The following is a 19,208-nucleotide window of genomic DNA, read 5'->3' as shown; positions in this document are numbered from 1 at the left end:
GGCAACCTTACCCATCTTGGTCATTCATCTGGTACTGTCTAAAAGGAACTCGGGGTTCCAGGCGAAGTTGAGGGAGGGGGAAAGACCCTCGTTCCACTGTTCCTTGGGCCTCTGATGACTGCTGAGTACACATCTGAAACACAACGTGGATAGATGGGTTTTCTTCTGAGGGACCAAAATCTAAACCATCTGAGTCTGACGTGTATGAAATGGGCCGACTGGGGGGAAGGAGACTGGGGTACTAGCTAGATTGGAGGAGGGGGCGGGGGAAGAAAACGAATGGGGCAATCCTAAGTTTCCTACTTAATACCCTTCTTTCTCCTGTAGACAAACTACGTGACAATGGTATCTTGGCAAACACCTGACTCTTCTTTCCCTGAAGAGCTGGGGTCAAAACAGTGTAAGGAACTATGGAGAGGGACTGGTTCAACCCCACTTCTAAAGGAGGAAATTACCAGAGTAAGAAACTCCAAAATACTATCAGGGAGACGTCTGGGAAAGGGAGTGACCACTTGGCCTAAATTCCGCTGGACACTAACAATCCGACTTTAAGGAAAATTCACACACGCCGAATTCTCCAAGGACTTACAAAAGCAGGAAGCATGTCATGGTATGTAGGTGGGTGGTATACATTTCCCATGAATTGTGAAGCCCCTTTTCGGGTAGGCTGAGCCGGGCGGAGAGAAGGCTCCTTAGAATCGCTGGTACATGCCGAGGAGGGGGCTCCGTCTCCTGTACTTGAATTCTTGCTGCCCGGCTCAGATGGGGAGGCGGTCAGAGACGAGGCAGAGGTTATGTTCCGCCCACCGCCCTCCCTCCAGCTCGTCACATCTGGAAATTAAAAGGGGCAAAAGGGGGTGGGGGGAGGAGGGATTGTATGAGGTACTGAATCAGGGAACACCCTCTTTCATGAGAATATATAAAATGAGGGGGTCATGTTGAGTTGAGTACTGGGCAATTTGCAAAATGGGAGTAAATGAAGTCTATCCCCCTAGGGCAGAGTGGCCTAGAGGAAAAAGCACAGGCCTGGAGTCAGAGGACCTGGGTTCTAATCCCAGCCCCACCACCTGTCCCCTGTGTGACCGTGGGCAAGTTACTTAGCTTCTTTTTGCCTGTTTCCTCATCTCTAAAATGGAGATTAAATCCTACTCCCTACTACTTAGACTGAGAGCCCCACGTGCAATAGGGACTATGTCCAACCTGATTATCCTGTACCTACACCAGTGCTTAGTGCAGTGCTTGGCACACAGTAAGCACTTAACAAGTACCATTACAGCTACATAGGTATATATTCCATGAGAAAAGGGGCTACCAAGAAGTGCAGATGGGGAGATGTTAATTTTATTATAAAACCCGAAGCTTTCCCCAACGAAGGGGTGGGACAAGACAAGAACAGAGAGCTAAATAAGATTTTGCCCAGCCCTGTAAACTAGAATGGGCAAACACAGAAATGGGCCAGGTTTAATGAACTCAAAGTCTGAACATTAGGAGTTTCAATACAAGCGACAGCATAATCCCCCAAATTAATACTATTCTTCTTCAGGTTACTAATGTTTATTGCCATCAGTGCACCGGTGCTATTCATGTGGAAAGTAGAGGATGGGCTACTGCAAAACGTTGTAAACTTAAAGGACTGTTTTTCTGCTTAGCTAATCCGTGGAGAGAGGGAGAGGAGTAAAAAAAAAATTATTGGTACACTGCAGCCCAGTAAGTGAGGTCGCCCACCCGCTTCATATAAATCCTTGGGGGAGGTGAAAGGGGTAGACATTGCCGAAGGAAAGCTGTATAACACTGAAGATCAAAAATGTTGGGCTGGGAATGGACAGCATGGACCCAGGAGGATCCTGGGACACCTGGAACAGGCCTATCCAAGGGAGGTATATTGGGAATAAGAGTGTGAGCCCCATGTGAGATATGGACGGTGACCAACCTGATTAACTTGTATCTATCCCAGTGCTTAGAATAGTGCTTGGCACAAAGTAAGTGCTTAACAGTACCATAATTATTATTATTAGGTAAGCAGAGAGAGGCATAACAATCACCTGGTTTTCAGCCAGAGCAGTACAAAGCAGAGAGTGTGACCGTTAATCTTTTATTCTGTGAATCTCCATGGGGAGAGGAGATCAGGGTAAACTTGGGTGTACCTGCCTGATCATCCATACCTTTTATTCACAGTAACACCCTAAACTACAATCATGGGTAAAACCATCAGAGTTCCATTAAGATCCCTGCGACTGGAGCCAAAAGGGAGTCTTGGATCATACACATCTACCTGGGCACTCAAGTAACTATCAGCAATCAGTAGCAATCAATCATATTTATTAAGTGCTTAATATATGCAGAGCACTATCAATAAGCAATCTCCCCAAACTCCTGAATCGGAAGGTCCACAGCGCCCATTTCAAGGAAGATGTTACAGACCATCTCTGGATTAATCATACCTGAGTAACTGACTTTCACTGGTCCTGCCCATAATTTTACTTAGCACCGGGAAACCAGCAATGAATCCTCTATCCTTACAGGTGGCTTTGGCTGTTAGGGAACAAGCCAATATATAGAGAAGCGGACAGAAAGAAGAGAAAATGTTGCTCCCCGGGTCGGTACCAAGAGGCATAAGCTGCCAATTTACTCACTTTGGGGGCGGAGGCTTGGTCCGGGCCCATACGACGGATCTAAGACGCCCTTTTCTTTGCCAACCTTGTCCTGCTCGCCAGCTGCTTTCAGCGTCGGAAATTCCTCGGGAGAGAAGGATAAGAGTCGGCTTGAGCCCCTTGAACCTGTCAAGGAAACCAGAGTGATTTAGTAGGGTGAGGGATCTCATCGCCAGGAAAACCTTGAGCTTCATGCCCCGTGCCTCGGGAAGCTTCAGCCTACAATCTGTGGCCTGTCTAAAGCCAGAATCCATTGAGAGGGCACTGCAATTTAGGGGGCCGCTGGTAAAGCGTCCACCCAGGCCGGGCCCTGCTTCCACATGCATGGGCAGTAGGGAAGCTTTGCCATAAGAGGCCCTCATCCCATGGCACAAATTCTCCTCCTCACCCTCTGCTGGCTTCAACAAGGATGCTGGGCTTCTCGCAGCCCTAAACGTCTAATCTTCCATTCCTCTTCCCATTTCAGTTTGCTGCTCTTGTAAAAAATTTCTCTCAAATTCCTTGGAACTGACTTATCTGGCCCTTAGAAGCCCACGGTGTGATTTAGTGCTCTAAGGTTTTTTTTTATGGTATTTGTGAAGCGTTTACTATGCATTAAACACTGTTCTAAGCATTGGGGTAGATTCAAATTAAGTAGGTTGGACAAAGTCCACATCCAAAAGGGGCTCAAATTCTAAGTGGGAGGAACAACCAGAGAACTGAAGCACAGAGCAGTTAAGGGACCACCCCCCCACCCCCAGAGTCACACAGCAAGCAATTAGCAATCAGCAGAGTCCTCTGACTCCCAGGCTCGTGTTCTTTCCATTAGGCCATGCTGCTTCTCCAAGTTTCTGCTGGCATTGGTAAAATTAGAACAATGGGGATAACAATGGTGTATCAAATGCCTATGGGTGTGCACTGTTCCCCTATACAGCTTAAGAGGTTAGGAACCCGTTTTTCTCAAGCCTAGTTATCATCACTGATTCCTAGTCCTGCTGATTTCCTAAGATAATCAGCAAATAATTCTAACCAGGGCTGAGTTTGCCAAAAAGATACAGCCGAGATCACTGTGGCTGTAGTAAATGGCAACTTATCCACTATCCCAGTTTGAAAGGAGGCCCAGAGTCGAATAAACCTGCCACCCTGATCACTGCATGCATTATTCACAAGCTACTGACCAGAAAGCTAATTTACAAGTATCGCAAGGAACTCTTGCTGATGAGAAGAGTATTTCACTTGCACGTTAGTTTTATTATGGTAAGAGGTCAGTGGTGGGACTAAAACATGAAAAGTTCCTCTCCACCTTTACTTTACTGCAGCCTACTTAAACTAAACCTATTGAGAACCTAGCCTTCCTTTTTGAACTTGCCTCTGCCTGGATTCTCCCGGTGGCGTTATAAATGTAGGGGTCACATTTTTGAAGAGGCCCACATTAAAGAAAACTTGCAGAGGAGAGATCTGTTTTCACTGATACTTCTTTCTGGAGGTCCTAACCAGACAGATACTCGACTAGAAGAACAAACCCAAACCTGCTGGGAAACCACTTGTCTGGGGAGAAGCAGCAAGGCCTAGTGGATACAGCACAAGCTTGGGTATCAGAAGGTTGTGGGTTCTATTCCCAGCTCTGCCACTTGTTTGCTGTGTGACCCTGGGAAAGTTATTTAACTTCTCTGGGCCTCACTGATCTCATCTGTAAAATGGGATTAAGACTGAGGCCCATGTAGGACAGGGACTCTGTCCAACCTGATTACCTTATAGCTACCCCAGCGCTTAGAACAGTGCTTGACACACAGTAAGCACTTAATATCATCATTATTAGTAGTATTATTATTATTTGGGGAGAACCGACTACAATATTTGAAACTTCCATAGTACCCTGGGAAGAAAGGGACTACACTGATACAAGACATGGATTTTGAGGATCCATTAATCAATATCTACAGCACCTATTTCACAGAACCTAAGGTTGAAAGGCTAAATGATTTCTCTCCAGAACATAAACACTGAGCAGATGGTAGCCTCAACTCCCGGTTTTTGTTTGAATGACCCCCTATATTCCCCAGTGGCTGTGGGAATCACAAAGTGAAGCAGCCTCTACAGAGGGAGACTGGCACTTCAAGCAACCCTTACTTTTCCAAAAACAACCTCTTCATAAACCTTCTCAGAGGCAAAGTTAAACTCAAAGAAAAATTACACCAAAAAATATATCTTTTGGACTGAAACATCCATGCTCCTACAAAAATGATTAAACTTGGACTTCTGATCTACATCACCTTGGAAGGAAAGTCCTAGAAACAGGACAACACAGAGCTCTCAACATTGGCTTTAGGAGCCTCAATTCAGGACCAACCCCATTTCAATCAACAGTATTTGAGCGCTTGCCCCGTGCGGAGCACTGTACCAAGCACTTGGGTGAGTACAAAAGAGTATGTAAACATGCTCTCTGCCCTCAAGGAACTTACCATCTACAAGAGAATCTTACAACCTCTCCTGTGGCCTTTAAGCTGCGTCCTCCCAGCATAAAGCACAGTGAATATTATTTGCATCGCATTAGATGCTCTATTAAATTAGAGGAAATTTGTAAAAATTATAAAAGTGAAAACTGATATTTTTTCACACCAGAGTACCCTTTTTTATGGTATTTGTTAAATGCTTGCTATGTGCCAGGCACTGTACTAAGTGTTGGGATAGATACAAGTTAATCAGGTCGGACACAGTCCATGTCTCACATGGGGCTCCCAAACTTAATCCCCATTTGACCGATGAGGTAACTGAGGCACAGAAGTTAAGTGACTTGCCCAAGGCCACGTAGCAGACAAGTGGCGGAGCCAGGATTAGAACCCAGGTCCTCCTAATTTCCAGGTCAGTGCTCTTTCCACAAGGCCACACTGCTTCTTTAAAGTGTTTATTTTTCACCAAATCTCCCTACTTACTCTTCCCAAGAAGCCTCTTAACTGGGAGAGCACAATCAGACTGGGACAAACTGCAGTTCTCACGTCTCTTAAATTTCTTTGGCCACTGTCAATCGGTTTGTATCGCTCCCATTTCAAGTTTCACTTCAGCTTTAAGAAGCTCTGGGGACTGTAGCTTTGCAGTAGTAATACGCTGATGGTAACAGCTAAAAAGGAATACCTTATTCAGTTTGAACATCTCCTCTATTTCCCAACCGTTGTGCACCATATTTCTTGGTGAGATTACAGAAACCTTCCTCTTTTCCTGTGCAGATTCACTGAATATAACCTGTTGACTGCTTCTATGTAGTTGTCAACAACTAAGCACCCACCTCCCTGGGGTGATTTTATTTATAGAGTCCTGCCCTGAGATAGCGCAAAGCAATACAACACCTCCTACATGTGGTCCTGGGAGAGGGGAAGCAGATGTATCCCAGGCACACTATCATGCCGACTCACTCTGTCAGCAGCCCGATCAAATGAACGGTGGCGGGGTTCGAGGGCCCTCTCCCGCACATTTACTTCGGCAGGAATACTGATTTTCTTGCTCTGAGATAGAAACAAAGTCAACAAGCAAAGAACCTGCCTCTGTCAAGTGCATGGGTACCCGGAATGGTAAGTGCCTAAGAGCTAGTTAATAGGAGCCACACCATTCTTTCCCAAGCACTGATGTATGTGTCTGTTACCAGAAGCCACGTGTAGACTTGTGGATCGGGCATTCAAGAATTGCACAAGAATGCTCACTATTCCAGGACTGGCTGGGCTAGACACTCTACAGAACTAGTGAACGATTCCCTACAGACACACACACACACACACACACACACTCACTCACCACCTTCGTATCCTGCTGGCTTTCCATTCAGCTGTGCCCATGACTTTAGTCCACCTGGCACTGAATTTGTATTCTGTAACAAAGAAAGGGGGGGGTGGGGGGAAAGAAAATCAGAAAGCTGCATTTCAGGCTACATGAGAAAGTCCTCCTCTTACTAATTGGGATGTCCCTGGGATTCAGACCTCCCTCACTCCCTTCTAAGCACAAATTTCCACAATGATCGAGAGTCATTTTGTCTGACGGGTTCCCCCTAACAGGAAGGATGGTGGAAATAGAAACCATTTCCCTCCAATGTGTTAAACTGGCCAAGAGGAGTTGAAACCTTTCCCTGCAATTCATTAATCCAATCCAAGAGGAAGGCTATCACAACCTACTATCTCTTGCCCCTCCCTTCCTCAGCAGACTGGAGAAAGAGAATGCCAATGTTGCAAGGAAAACAATTGGACTTTCTCAGAGAGGAATGAAAGTATGCTCATTTACATACGCTAACCCCTCCCTCCTCCTACTCTCTCCAGTCTCCTGGTGCCTCTCTCTAAAGCAGGGGAAGCATTTATCGAGTACCCACCTGGTGCAGGGCACCCACTGAACTAAACACTCATGAAGTACCGAATAACCAAATGGCACGTTCCCTACCCTCCAGAAGTTTACACTCTAATGGGGAAGACCATCTCAGAAACACTTGCAATGTGGTCCAAACAAGGCAGGCAGGGTGAGGCAACGAGGCCTGGTACTTCAGCTCTTCACGTTAGGGCGTTTCTCGCAGTCCTCCTGAGCCAGGATATATGTGCCATACACACTGTTTGCGGGGATAAACTGGTTGTGCGAGAACTACCCTCCTAAGTAGAAGCACCTGTGAGTTCCCAGAAACCAAAAAGAAAGCACCATGGCCTAGTGGATAGAGCGCGGGCCTGGGAGTCAGAAGGACCTGGGTTCTAATCACAGCTCTGCCACTTGTCTGCTGTGTGACCTTGGGCAAGTCACTTCGCTTCTCTATGCCTCGGTTCCCTCATCTGTAAAATGGGGAGTTAGACCGAGCCCCACGTGGGACAGGGACTGTGTCCAACCCGATTTGCTTGTACCACCTCGGCACATAGTAAGGGCTTAACAAATACCATAATAATAATAATAATAATAATAATAACCAAGGACCAGAGAACAACTGGGCTGCAGTGAGCCAGCACCTACCTCCTGGCTGATTGACTGTGTCGGTTTCTGTAAATTGGAGACAGATTTCTGCAAACCCGGCTGCGGCAGCGACTCCTGCGGCTGTGAGGCCGTCACACTGGAACTAGAAAAGGCGACATCATCGTGGAGATCTGACGGGCTGAAGCACGGGCCCCGGATTCTCGATAAGGCCACAGCTGCTTTGACGCCTCACTTTGAGGGATGAAAGTTCTACTCTAACCAAATGCATTTCCCTCCGCTTCCTCCTCTTCTGGCAGAAGCGAACTTGAAATGAAGCTTTTTCTCGGGCCTAATCACGAGCTGGCATTTTACGCAGGGACAGAACAACCTTCTGCCCTTCTGCGAGTGCCTTCTGTCTCCCGAAGCCATACTTTGTTGCAAATCATCACAGCTGACACGTCAGGAGACATCAAGTCTCGGGAAGGCCGGGCGGCCTTCCCCAGCTCGCATTAATGTAATCGGGTCCCCCGGTTCCCTGCAACCTTCCCAGGGTCACGTTAATTAAGTTTGGTCCCCTGGTTCCCTGCTCTAATAAAGGGATCGCTGAGCTTTATTCCTCCGGCACAGAAACATCACTTCTCTGAGCCAAAGGACGCATCACTGCCTTGAAACGTGGCTGGGAAAAGAAGGGAGCAAGCACAGGGTTTTAATAAGGAGGTTTTACGTTGGAGAAAAAACCCTCCAGATTGCAGATTTCCCGTTATTTTTCAATGTTTCCAAAGTCTAGAACATTCTGACTCAACAGCTTCTCATGCACATTGCTTTCTCTCCAACTCCTCTCCTCAAAACTTGCAACTTCTGCTTAGGGAAGGTCCTTGCTCCTCCTTCTCTTCCAATGTCCATATCTATGGTTAGTCTCACGGTGATGTCTTTTTTGTACCTCTTAACCCAAGATGGATATACCCAGGGAGGCTTCCCTTTTTTTTTCAGTGATTACAAAAAAGGAACAGTTGGAAGAAAAAGAAAAAACAACTCCCATCTGCACCTCCCAACCCCCCGCCAAAAAAAAAAAAACCAAAACCTGAAAAAAACAGTCCAGGGATCTCGGCAATGACTATTCAGGCATGCTGCTCTCGACACAAACTCTCCCACCTCTACCCAGTCAGATCTGCACCAAGAATAGCCCTCATTACTGTTGTTCAAAACTCCTATTTCAAGCCTGAGCAATATCAGATGGAGGGGAATCATTTTCTCCTTCTTTAGGCATTCTCTCTCCAACCTGTGCCCCAGGCAGCACCACAGGAGTTCCCAGGAGAACCTGAATTCCACTCTACCTCCTTTAAGGACACATGTATAGAATAATTCTTGAAGAAAATGAGGAGATTAAATAAGGTAACTTGCATGGTTTTTCGAGTTTTCACCCAAATGACCATGCCGCCAAAAGTTATGTCCAACTGTGGTTAAGAAAATTCCCTTTTTGTCCATTTGACAATTTCTGCTTCCTTTGGTTGATGGTACTAAACATCTGGGAAAGTAGATGGGAAGGAGAACTCATTCCCTGGCCAGGAGGAGCTTCCAATCTAAATGAAGGGAGTTGACAATACCCTCGACCCTACCCACTCGATCCTGACTGAAGTTCATTCACTTTAAAAACCTACAAGTAGATTGGGAACGCACAATAGTGAAGCAACATGGCCCAGAGCACAGGCATGGGAGACAGAAGGACAGAGGTTCAAAACCCGGCTCCGCCACTCGACTGTCGTGTGACCTCGGGCAAGTCACTTTACTCCTCTGTGCCTCAGTCTCCTCACCTGTACAATGGGGATTAAGACTGTGAGCCCCATGTAGGACATGGACGATGTCCAACCTGATTAATTTATATCTACTCCCAGTGTTTAGTCCCGTGCCTAGCACGTGGCAAGCGCTTAAAAAAATACCATAAAAAATAAAATAGAAGGACTAGAACTGCACCTCTGAAAATCTATCAGTGGCCAAATGACTCTTGTGATTTTGTCCTCCCACGCCCCATCCAAATCATGTCAGCAGGGGCACGGATTCCCTAGGAAGTGGGACACCAAAAACAGCAGATGCCATCAGCCTCAAAGCTCCAGAGCAGCTCTGTACACAGACAAAGTGAGACAGGGCCTGCCTGAAGAACAAGGAAGGCACAGGGAGGGAAACCGCTATGCACTGAAGAGCATTACCTCCAACAATCAGGGCAAAAGAGAGGAAGAACAAGAAACAAAGTTACTTCTTCCCCTCTAGCAGTGTTCTGATGGAGGAGAGTCACGGTTGGATCCCACCCCCCCGCCCCAAACCACCCATCCCTCTCTTCCCACGCCTGGAAGTGACCTAAAAAAATTTGAGTCTGGAAAGCAGCCCTTAGCCTGACCCACAAAGGTACCACCCTCTTGAAGCTGTACCGGCCTCCTACCTCTTTTGGTCTGGCTGATCCTGCTTGTTTGCCCATCCTGTACCGTCCTTGGGTACTATAATGATGTTGGGGTCGTTTCCTTTGTTCTCAGACTTCAAACTTGGCAGGTTTGCAGGAGGTGGCATACGCCGAGCAATGGCAACTTTCCCGAGACTCTGTAAGCCATGTCTAGGAATAACTGCAAAATGGAAGAAAAGCTATAGCCACAAACAACAAAATGGAAAAGTGCCAGAGGAGTTGGACCACAATGGAACAGTTTCTTCCCAAGAGCAGCAGTGTAAAAAGCCAGAGTGGTAAAAACAACAATAAAACCCTTTGCAATTCAATAGTGCTTTCAACGGCAGCTAGCAAACCCTAGGAAATTTGGTGGGGGCCAAATTTTACTAAGTAAATTGATGCAATGAAAGGAAGGTCAGATCGCAAGGAACAGAACATAGTCAGAGATTTCTAGGTCCCACAGGCCCAACCCAAAACAGGATGCTTAAGAATCCCCTCTCCCCCCCCAGCTTCTGGTTTCTGTCATGCGTCATCCAAGAAAAGCACTGGCCAAGAGGTATCCACTTTCTTTACCTGTGGTTCTGATAGCTTCTACTGACTTTCCTTTATACTTATCAAACAGGCTGAGAGTCGAGTACTTGCTTTTCCCATCCTTTCCCTTGGTTAGTTGCCCCAAACGATCGGACATTGCGATGAAATGTCATCTAGTAAGGAAATTTTTCTCGGCGCCGCTTCCGATCTGCCTTTGAAAAGAAGGAGGAGGGAGAGGAGTATCAATTAGTTCTTCCCTTCTGATCACACATTCCCTATGTGAACTAGATTTCTTTAGAATGAGCCTAGCCGACATCTACTACAATTCCACATGCGCTGCAACACGAGTTCTTGCTTCTGTATTCCCCGGGTTCAGAGGGGATCTTGCAAATTGGAGAATATTTACTCTAAATCTGTGGATGGGAATTGAGCATCAGAGAAAACAGATGGGAAGTAAAACAAGAGGAGAGGTCACTGGGCAATCAACAGAATTTAGTATTGTCAGTCTAGGGGAAAAAAACACAAATCTAAACAAAACCAAAGGGGGAAAGAAAACACAAATAAGTAATCCATTAGGGGACATTCAGGAGTGTGAGGTTTCAAATACAAAGCATTGCCCATTCAGATGGAAAATAAACATCTGCTTTGCCCTTAAAAAGGCACATTTTTGAGATGAACATATGGGAAACAAACAGGTTCATTACAGAACATAGACTGGCACACATGTCCATGGTAACTGTCCACATCTACTCAGTGGACCGTTCCATTCTACCTCTCTCCCCTCCCCACTTAGGAGAGGGAATGAGAGAGAAGCAGCCAAACCTCAGGAGGGAGGCTCTAATTCTCTTGACATTGCCTTTCCCCACCAATAGGCAACGGGTTGCATGAGTCCGTTGTTATGGAAACAGCATCTTTGTGTTTCCTAATCATTTATTAATTGAAATTCTTCATCGCCATGTGGAATCGATGGGAGATTTTTCTAGCACTGAATTTTCTTTACTGTGCTTAAAGGTGCGTGTTTTGCTATACCCAAATTCTGATAGGAAAAATAAGAAAATACAGTCATTCAGATTTCACCCACTGGAATTCCACTGAGATCTGTCTACATCTAGGGTCCCAGGCCACACATACACCCACTTGGCTGCTTGCCCAGCTCTCTCTCATAAACATTAGGCTGAGGGGAACAACTTAGAGTAGTTTTAAAAAGCTCACATCTTTAGCTGATTTACCCACTATTCTTCCTACTACAAGGGAAACATCACTCCCCCTCAACTGGCCTCCAAGCCATACTATTATCCGACGAATGGCAGGAGAAACCAGAACCAAACATCTGGGTGGAAACTGGAGTCCCTCCCAGTGGAAGAAAACATGCTTCGCAAAAGGTCGGAGGAGCATTTTCTCAAACAGGGCTTGTACGGATATACTCGGGGCCTGGCAATGCTGAGATGCTCTCTGGCTCGGGTCAGAAGGAGGAGAGAAGAGAGACCAGCAGCTAAAGGAGCAGGGGACTAAAGGTTATTCATTGGTGACCAAAGAGCAGGGACCTAGAATCAACCTGAAGAATATGGTGGATAAGGGGCTGAGGGAATTATTAATTCATTAATTCTTTCAATCAAATTTATTGAGTGCTTACTGTGTGCAAAGCACTGTACAGTTCTTGGGAGAGTACAATACAACAACAGAAATAGTCCCTGCCCATAACAAGCTCACAGTCTAGAGGGGGAGACATTAATATATGTAAATAAATACATTACAGATATACACATATATGCTATGGGGATGGGAAGAAGGATGAATGAAAGCGGGTAGGTCAGGGCAACGCAGAAGGCAATAGGAGAAGAGGACAGGAGGGTTTAGTCAGGGAAGGCTTCTTGGAGGAGATGTGCCTGAATAAGGCTTTGAATTAGGGGAGAGCAATTATTTGTCTGCTATGAGGGAGGGCATTCCAGGCCAGAGGTAGGATGTGGGCAAGAGGTCGGCAGCGAAATAGAAAAGATCGAGGCGCAAGGAGAAGGTTAGCATTAGAAAAATGAAGTGTGCAGGCTGGGTTGAAGTAGGAGAATAGCTAGGTGAGGTAGGAGGGGCCAAGGTGATAGCTTTAAAGCACTTTGAAGCAGCATGGCGTAGTGGATAGACCACGGGCCTGGGAGTCAGAAGGTCATGGGTTCTAATCCCAGCTCCACCACTTGTCTGCTGTATGATGTTGGGCAGGTCACTTGATTTCTCTGTGCCTCAGTTACCTCACCTGTAAAAGGGGGATTAAGACTGTGAGCCCCATGTGGGACAGGGACTGAGTCCAACTCAATTTGCCTGTATCCCCCCCCAGTGCTTAGTACAGTGTACATAGTAAATGCTCAACATATACCATAATAATAATAGTAATTATTACAACTAAGACCAAAGGGTGAGGAGTTTTTGTTTGATATGGAGGTAGATGGGCAACCACTGGAGTTTCTTGAGAAATGGGGAATCATGGTCTGAACGTTTTTGAAGGAAAATATCTGGGCTACAGAGTGGAGTATGGACTGGAGTGTGGAGAGACAGGAGGCAGGAGGTCGGCAAGGAGGCTGATACAATAATCAAGCCAGGATTGGATAAGTACTTGCATTACTGTGATAGTAATTTGGATGGAGAGGGAAGGGTGGAATTTAGCGACATTGTGAAGGAAGGGAAGGGAAACTTATCAAACCTGGCTCCCCCAAACAACAACAACAACAACAACAACAACAAAACTCAGAGGGCTCCTCAGAGTCCCCAGATGTGGCCAGAGTATAAATAGAATGCTAGGAAGATGGCGTTTGGAACTACCAGTTAAGAGAAGAATGTGCAAGGCAAAGAGAAGAATGTGCAAGGCAAAAATCTTCTTCAGAGCCAGCATAAAAATGGTCACACTTTGAGAGACAGTTGTTCCACCTGTTGGACAGGTTGAAGGACTCTGAAAGAGGCCTAGCTACTTGCCATCTTCTCACCCTAGGAAACCACTCCCCAGAGTAATCCCCTTATCAAAAGCCATTTCCAGGTAAGAGGATTAGTTTGAATATATACAAAGCCCACGCAGACTGCGCTCCAATTGGACCCAGCCAATTTGAGATGAGTTGCAATCTGCAACTGGATGAATCATCCCATCTGAAATAATTATAACAGATCTGGAAAAGCACAAACTAAGATATGGCCAGGGCAGATTTCATGGTGCACTGTTATATATTGTACTCGCCCAGGTGCTTAGTATAGTGCTCTGCACACAGTAAGCACTCAATAAATTCAGTGGATTGAATGAGTTAGGAACTCTGGTTTTAATTCCTTCAGCCATTACCTGGTTGGTCAGAGTGGGAGCTGCTTATTAAGTCTCTAAGCCGTTCAATCCGGCCAAGTTTCAGTTGGCTGACGACATTGAAGACCTCACAACAACGAGCCTTTGAGACTTAAGGTTTCTAACCTTCCTCCACTAAACCTTCATAAGAAGATACTCCATTCACTCTCACGCCAAAACCTCCTCAGAGACCTTAACAAGTGAGTTCTATGCGTCTCGCCCAAATCTATGGGTTTTTCCCCCTCCCACGTCTAGCAAGCTTTCAACAGTTTGCCCCAGTGAGTTGTGAAACTCAAATCAAAAGAATGTCTTTCAGGTTTTCAAGTGGGCAAGGGAATTATAGTAAGAGTCATTCTCCCCTAGATATCCACTGTTTTGGGTGATTTGGAAGAAACCCATAGTCAATATATACAGAAGCCACAAAATGAGACTGGGAAGTGGGATTGAAAAAAAAAGGAAAAAGCACTTTGCAAAAACAACAGAGTATGAAAGCCCTTATTCATTAAACTCTCTTCCACTGCATTTTCCCCATTCTCTATTACTAGGAATGAAGGCTTTGAAGGATCAGGTTCTGATTAGTTTTATGAAATTAAGACATTGGATTAGAACAAGTCTTTCCATTTGTTTTCGCAGCCCTCAAAGCAGGCCCAAAATAGGAGAAAGGAGCTATGCAGAGCAAGGGGAAAAAGCTTGTGCACCTCTGCTATTTTAAAGATCTCAGGCCCACAGCAATCAACCTCTGGCTTTCAAGAGTACCGATGAATTCCCTAAATACTTTCAGTTTTAAAAGAGAGGACTTGCTAGTTGCTTGTCTTAAAGCCCAGGCACTTTGTTTTCCCAATAAGGCAGAGAAATTGAAAAAAAAAATCACTCATCATTCAATCTACAAATGGAAATTCTCCCATCTGTACCCTGAAATCAAGGACATGCCACATTGGAGGAATAGGTTCATTTGATCAATTGCATTTATTGAATGCTTACCATGTGCACAGCACTGTAGTAAGCGCTTCAGTCATGCCAGAAAAGTCATAAATAAAGAGGGAGAAGGTGAGCATTAAAGATTATCACAGTAAAGAGGTCTCATTGATTAGAGCGTGACATCCAAGGAACCGATATTTAATCAATCAAGCAATGACATTTATTGAGCGCTTAATGTATGCAGAGCAGTGCACTAAGCGCTTGGGAAAGTACACGGGCTTGGGAGTCAGAGGACATGGGTTCTAATCCCGGCTTCACCACTTGTCAGCTGTGTGACTTTGGGCAAGTCACTTAACCGCTCTGTGCCTCAGTTTCCTCATCTAGAAAATGGGGATTAAGACTGTGAACCAGACATGGGACAACCTGATTACCTCATATCTACCCCAACACTTAGAACAGTGCTTGGCACATAGTAAATGCTTTAACAAATACCGTCCTTATTATTATTACAATACCTAGACTTGGAAGGCACAATCCTGACGGCAAGGAGCTTATAGACCACAGGGGGAGACCGACATTAAAAGTGATTACGAAGAGGGGATGTGGCAGAGCCTAAGAATATTTACATCGCTACCGTGGGGTTGGGGTGAGTATGAGGATGATTAACGGGGACTAGCCAAGTGCACAGATGACACAGAGGGGAGGGCAGATAAGGGAAATAAAGGGCTTAGTCTGGGAAGGTCTCTTGGAGAAGAGGTGTTCCTTAGAGGGCTTTGTAGATGGAGAGGGTAGTGGATTTTTGGATATGAAGGGGGAGGGAGTTCCAGGCCTGAGGGAGAACGTGAGCTTTCTCAAGGACCAATATTGTAAGGGGGACCATGCACTGGGAGTCAGGAAGAGGGCATATCTATCTAGATGTACAATTTTATGATTTAGATTTGGGGAAGCATGCAATCCTAGCCTGCATGTCTCTGGAGTTCACACTGTGGAATCAATCAACATTATTTACTGAGCGTCTATTGGATACAGAGCACTATACTAAGTGCTTGGGAGAGTACAATACAACAGAGTTGGCAGACGCATTCGCTGCACACAAGCTTACAGATGACAAAATGAATTCATAATAACTGCGGTATTTGTTAAGCACTTATTTCTGCACTAAGCGCTGGGCTGTACTGAGCAAATTGGGTTGGACATAGTCCCTGACTCACAGTGGGCTCACTGTTTCAATCCCCATTTTATAGAAGAGGTAACCGCGGCAGAGAGTGCTTTGGCTAAGGTCACGCAGCAGACAAGTGGCGGAGCCGGGATTAGAACCCATGACCTTCTGACTCCCAGGTCTTTGCTCTATCCACTACACCATGCTGCCAGGGTGAGTTTTATTCATTTTTTTTCCCTTAAAGAAGACCTCCTGACCCAGAAAGATGCACAGTGGAAGACTTAACCTTTGCAGATTCCTCTTCCTATCATCAAATGAAGAAAGGATTTGAGATGGTTATAGACCCACATCTATTAAAGCTCTACAACCCGCCTGTGTTTGAGCTTTACCCAAGCTGGATTCAAGAATCTACCCTCCTCCTTCCCAACCCGCTTGCAGCCCGTCACCTTCATGGCCAGGAAGGTCATAACAAAGTGGCTGGGATGGTTTTGCATCTGCTCGTTGGTGTCTGGGATGCTAGGTCTCCAAGTCCCCATAGAAACACCCCTAAAGGTGAATCATGGATCCTGGGCCCACGTCTGTTTCTTAAAGACTTCAATTTGGGTCCCCGATATTGAGATTTCTGGCCCAGGAGGACTCTAATATGTTCTTCCCTTTCCCCCCACTTCTCTTGCGGGGGGCGGGAAGGGAAGCATCTGCAAGCTGACGGCAAACCAGAAATGGCTGCACTTCAAGAGTGACATCATACATATATGAAATATACATAAGGCTCTTTCAGAACCAAAGACCCCATATAAAGACAGTACTTCTAACAATTTCTAAAGAATCTCTCCTTGAAGCTTTAGGAAACCCACAGAAATAAGAAGAAGAAAGACAAGGACCATACAGGCCTATGTCCCAATCCTGGCCCCACATTTGGATTTTCTATCTGCCCCTGTGACACTTAACCTCTCTGGGTCTCAATTTTTCTCAAATGCCTCAATAAACGTTTTGTTTTACTGGAAAATGAGATAAGTAAAATGCTCAAAACGTGGTTTTCTAACATCAGGGATGCTAAATAAGTGCACTGATCTGTGGATTGTGACGATCCAATAAAGAAGTGATACCACTAGTCAAGACCTGTCACATAACTCCTCTAGAGAACCATGTGAGTCTTTATCAGAAAGCCATCACAGTATGACACAGCTTATCTGTAAACAGAAGACATCAATAAACTGCTAGTCAAAACGCTTCAGCTATTGGCCAGAGGTAGGTCAGCACCCTCTCTCCTAGCCTGAAAAGTAATAATAATGATGATGGCATTTGTTAAGTGCTTACTATGTGCAAAGCACTGTTCCAAGTGCTGGGGAGGATACAAGGTGATCAGGTTGTCCCACATTGGGATCACAGTCTGTCACTCGCCAGAGGAACTGACTTCACTCACTCAAACCCTACATTCATTCATATTTACGGTTAAGGGACAGAAATACTGTGAGACATATAACACTGGAAGCAGCATGACCTGGTGGATAAATCATGGGCCTAAGAGCCAGAGGCCCTGGGTTCTAATCTCAACTCTGCCACTTGCCTACTGGGTGACCTTGAGCAAGTCACTTAACTTCTCTGTGCCTCAATTTCTTCAACTGAAAAATGGGGATTCAGTTGCTGTTCTCCCTCTCACTTAACCTGTGAGGTCCATGTGGGACAGGGACTGAATTTGGCCTGATTAACTTGCATCTACACCAGTGCTTAGGAGAGTGCTTAACAAATGGCATAAAAATAAAATGGCATAAATAATGGCATAAATAAATTTACTCTACCTGGGGACAGTAGCAAACAAATGGCATAAATAAAATTTACTCTACCTGGTTGCCTGAATGCCAAAGGATAAGCGAGAGTCTCATAAACCAGTGCCCAGTTTAAGGACTCTCAAAAGAGCAACTATCCATCCAAACAGCCATCTCCGTGGATTATCCGCAGCATTTCTCAACTCTCACCAGCTGCAAGCTTGCCTTCCCTCCCACGCCACAATACCCTGATTCCGCCAAAGTGTTTTTCTCCGGGCTCCGTTAGCCTAAGGCTCCAACCCCCTAGTGCCCAAGTGAGACCTGAGTCATTTTGCCTGTTTCATTCCAGGCATGGCTTTGTGTTATTTAGACCATGTATCCCTTCCACTATCCCGAATAATCAAAATTCAACTGCAGACAGGATCGCACACAGACACATGGTTAGGAGCTAACATAGGTCAAACACACACTGGCATGGAGGCAGTGCCCGAGGGGTGATTGGTTTAGTGACGTTAAGGAGGAACCAGAGAAAAGCAGAAGGGGAGGAAGGAGGAGGAAAAGCAGCAGGGAAGAGTGAAGGGGCTAAGGTGGCAGGAGAACCAGAGCCTAGGGAAGCTGGAACTCTGAGGGCAGAGAAGGCAAATGAGAGGAAACACATAAATGAACTGTAATGAGCACAGGTCGTAGGAGAGGGGCAGGAGCCAGGAAACCTGCGGGCAGAGGGGGTCAGACAATCCCTCCCCAACATCCTACCTCTGGCCTGGAACGCCCTCCCTCCTCATATCTGACAATTATTCTCCCCCACCTTCAAGCCTTACTGAAGGCACATCTCCTACAAGAGGCCTCTCCTAAGCCCTTTTTCTTCTTCTACTCCCTTCTGCATCACCCTGTCTTGTTCCCTTTATTCATCCCTCCCTCCCAGCTCCACAGCATTTATGTCCATAGCTGTAATTTATTCAATTATATTAACATCTGTCTCCCCCTCTAGACTGTAAACTCCTTGTGGGCAGGGAATGTGTCTCTTTACTGTTATACTGTACTCTCCCAAGCATTTAGTACAGTGCTTCCCACGTAATAAGCGCTCAATAAAAACTAATGACTGACTGATAGTTCTGCTGGAAATGAGACAGTTTGAGACCCAACTCTCACCTCTCTCTGGCTGGTAACTCCTGGGAGACAAGGGGGAGTTGTGAAGTTGGCCCAGGGGAGACGCTCCAATGAACCAGCATCTACGGAAGGACCCTGCCAAGCACTTAGGTGGAGAGGAAGCTGAGTGACAGCCAGCAGTCCCCCTCCCCACCCACTCGGGCATTTAACAAAACACTTAAGCAAAGAAGAGAGAGTGCCAGTGAAGCATGAGCCTAAAATGGCCCGAGCAGGCAGTTTGTCGTCAATTAACAGCTATGGAGACCAGGACGTATTAGGTGCTACTCGGAATATACCAGATACGGTATACTCTGACCTTAAAGAGGGGTCCAGGTCTCTAAATCGGGCACAACAGCTGAGCGCACACACACACACACGCGTGCCTTCTTACTCGCTCCGGAGATCC

At 45.9% G+C, this 19,208-nt stretch overlaps 1 protein-coding gene across 8 annotated transcripts in view; it reads right to left on the bottom strand.

Annotated features, from left to right (window-relative positions):
- The window catches only part of PRRC2B (proline rich coiled-coil 2B), a 71,012-nt gene that overhangs the window by 35,370 nt on the left and 16,434 nt on the right, over positions 1 to 19,208 (bottom strand). For 6 of the 8 annotated variants that reach the window (XM_029063039.1, XM_029063041.1, XM_029063044.1 and 3 more), the window contains exons 2-8: positions 10,546 to 10,715; positions 9,976 to 10,153; positions 7,602 to 7,704; positions 6,417 to 6,489; positions 2,634 to 2,777; positions 590 to 831; positions 12 to 133 (exon numbers count right to left, since the gene is read on the bottom strand). In XM_029063039.1, the coding sequence (XP_028918872.1) occupies positions 12 to 133; positions 590 to 831; positions 2,634 to 2,777; positions 6,417 to 6,489; positions 7,602 to 7,704; positions 9,976 to 10,153; positions 10,546 to 10,660 (977 nt within the window). In that variant the 5' untranslated portion in view covers positions 10,661 to 10,715. The remainder of the gene's footprint in view (positions 1 to 11; positions 134 to 589; positions 832 to 2,633; positions 2,778 to 6,416; positions 6,490 to 7,601; positions 7,705 to 9,975; positions 10,154 to 10,545; positions 10,716 to 19,208) is intronic. The other 2 variants (XM_039911772.1, XM_029063040.1) reach the window with 2 other exon arrangements.

The sequence above is a fragment of the Ornithorhynchus anatinus genome, chromosome 4, assembly GCF_004115215.2.
Source record: "Ornithorhynchus anatinus isolate Pmale09 chromosome 4, mOrnAna1.pri.v4, whole genome shotgun sequence".
Classification (NCBI taxonomy): domain Eukaryota; kingdom Metazoa; phylum Chordata; class Mammalia; order Monotremata; family Ornithorhynchidae; genus Ornithorhynchus; species Ornithorhynchus anatinus.
The sequence above is the reverse complement of the archived record's forward strand: the minus strand, read 5'-3'. Positions and strand labels throughout refer to the sequence as shown.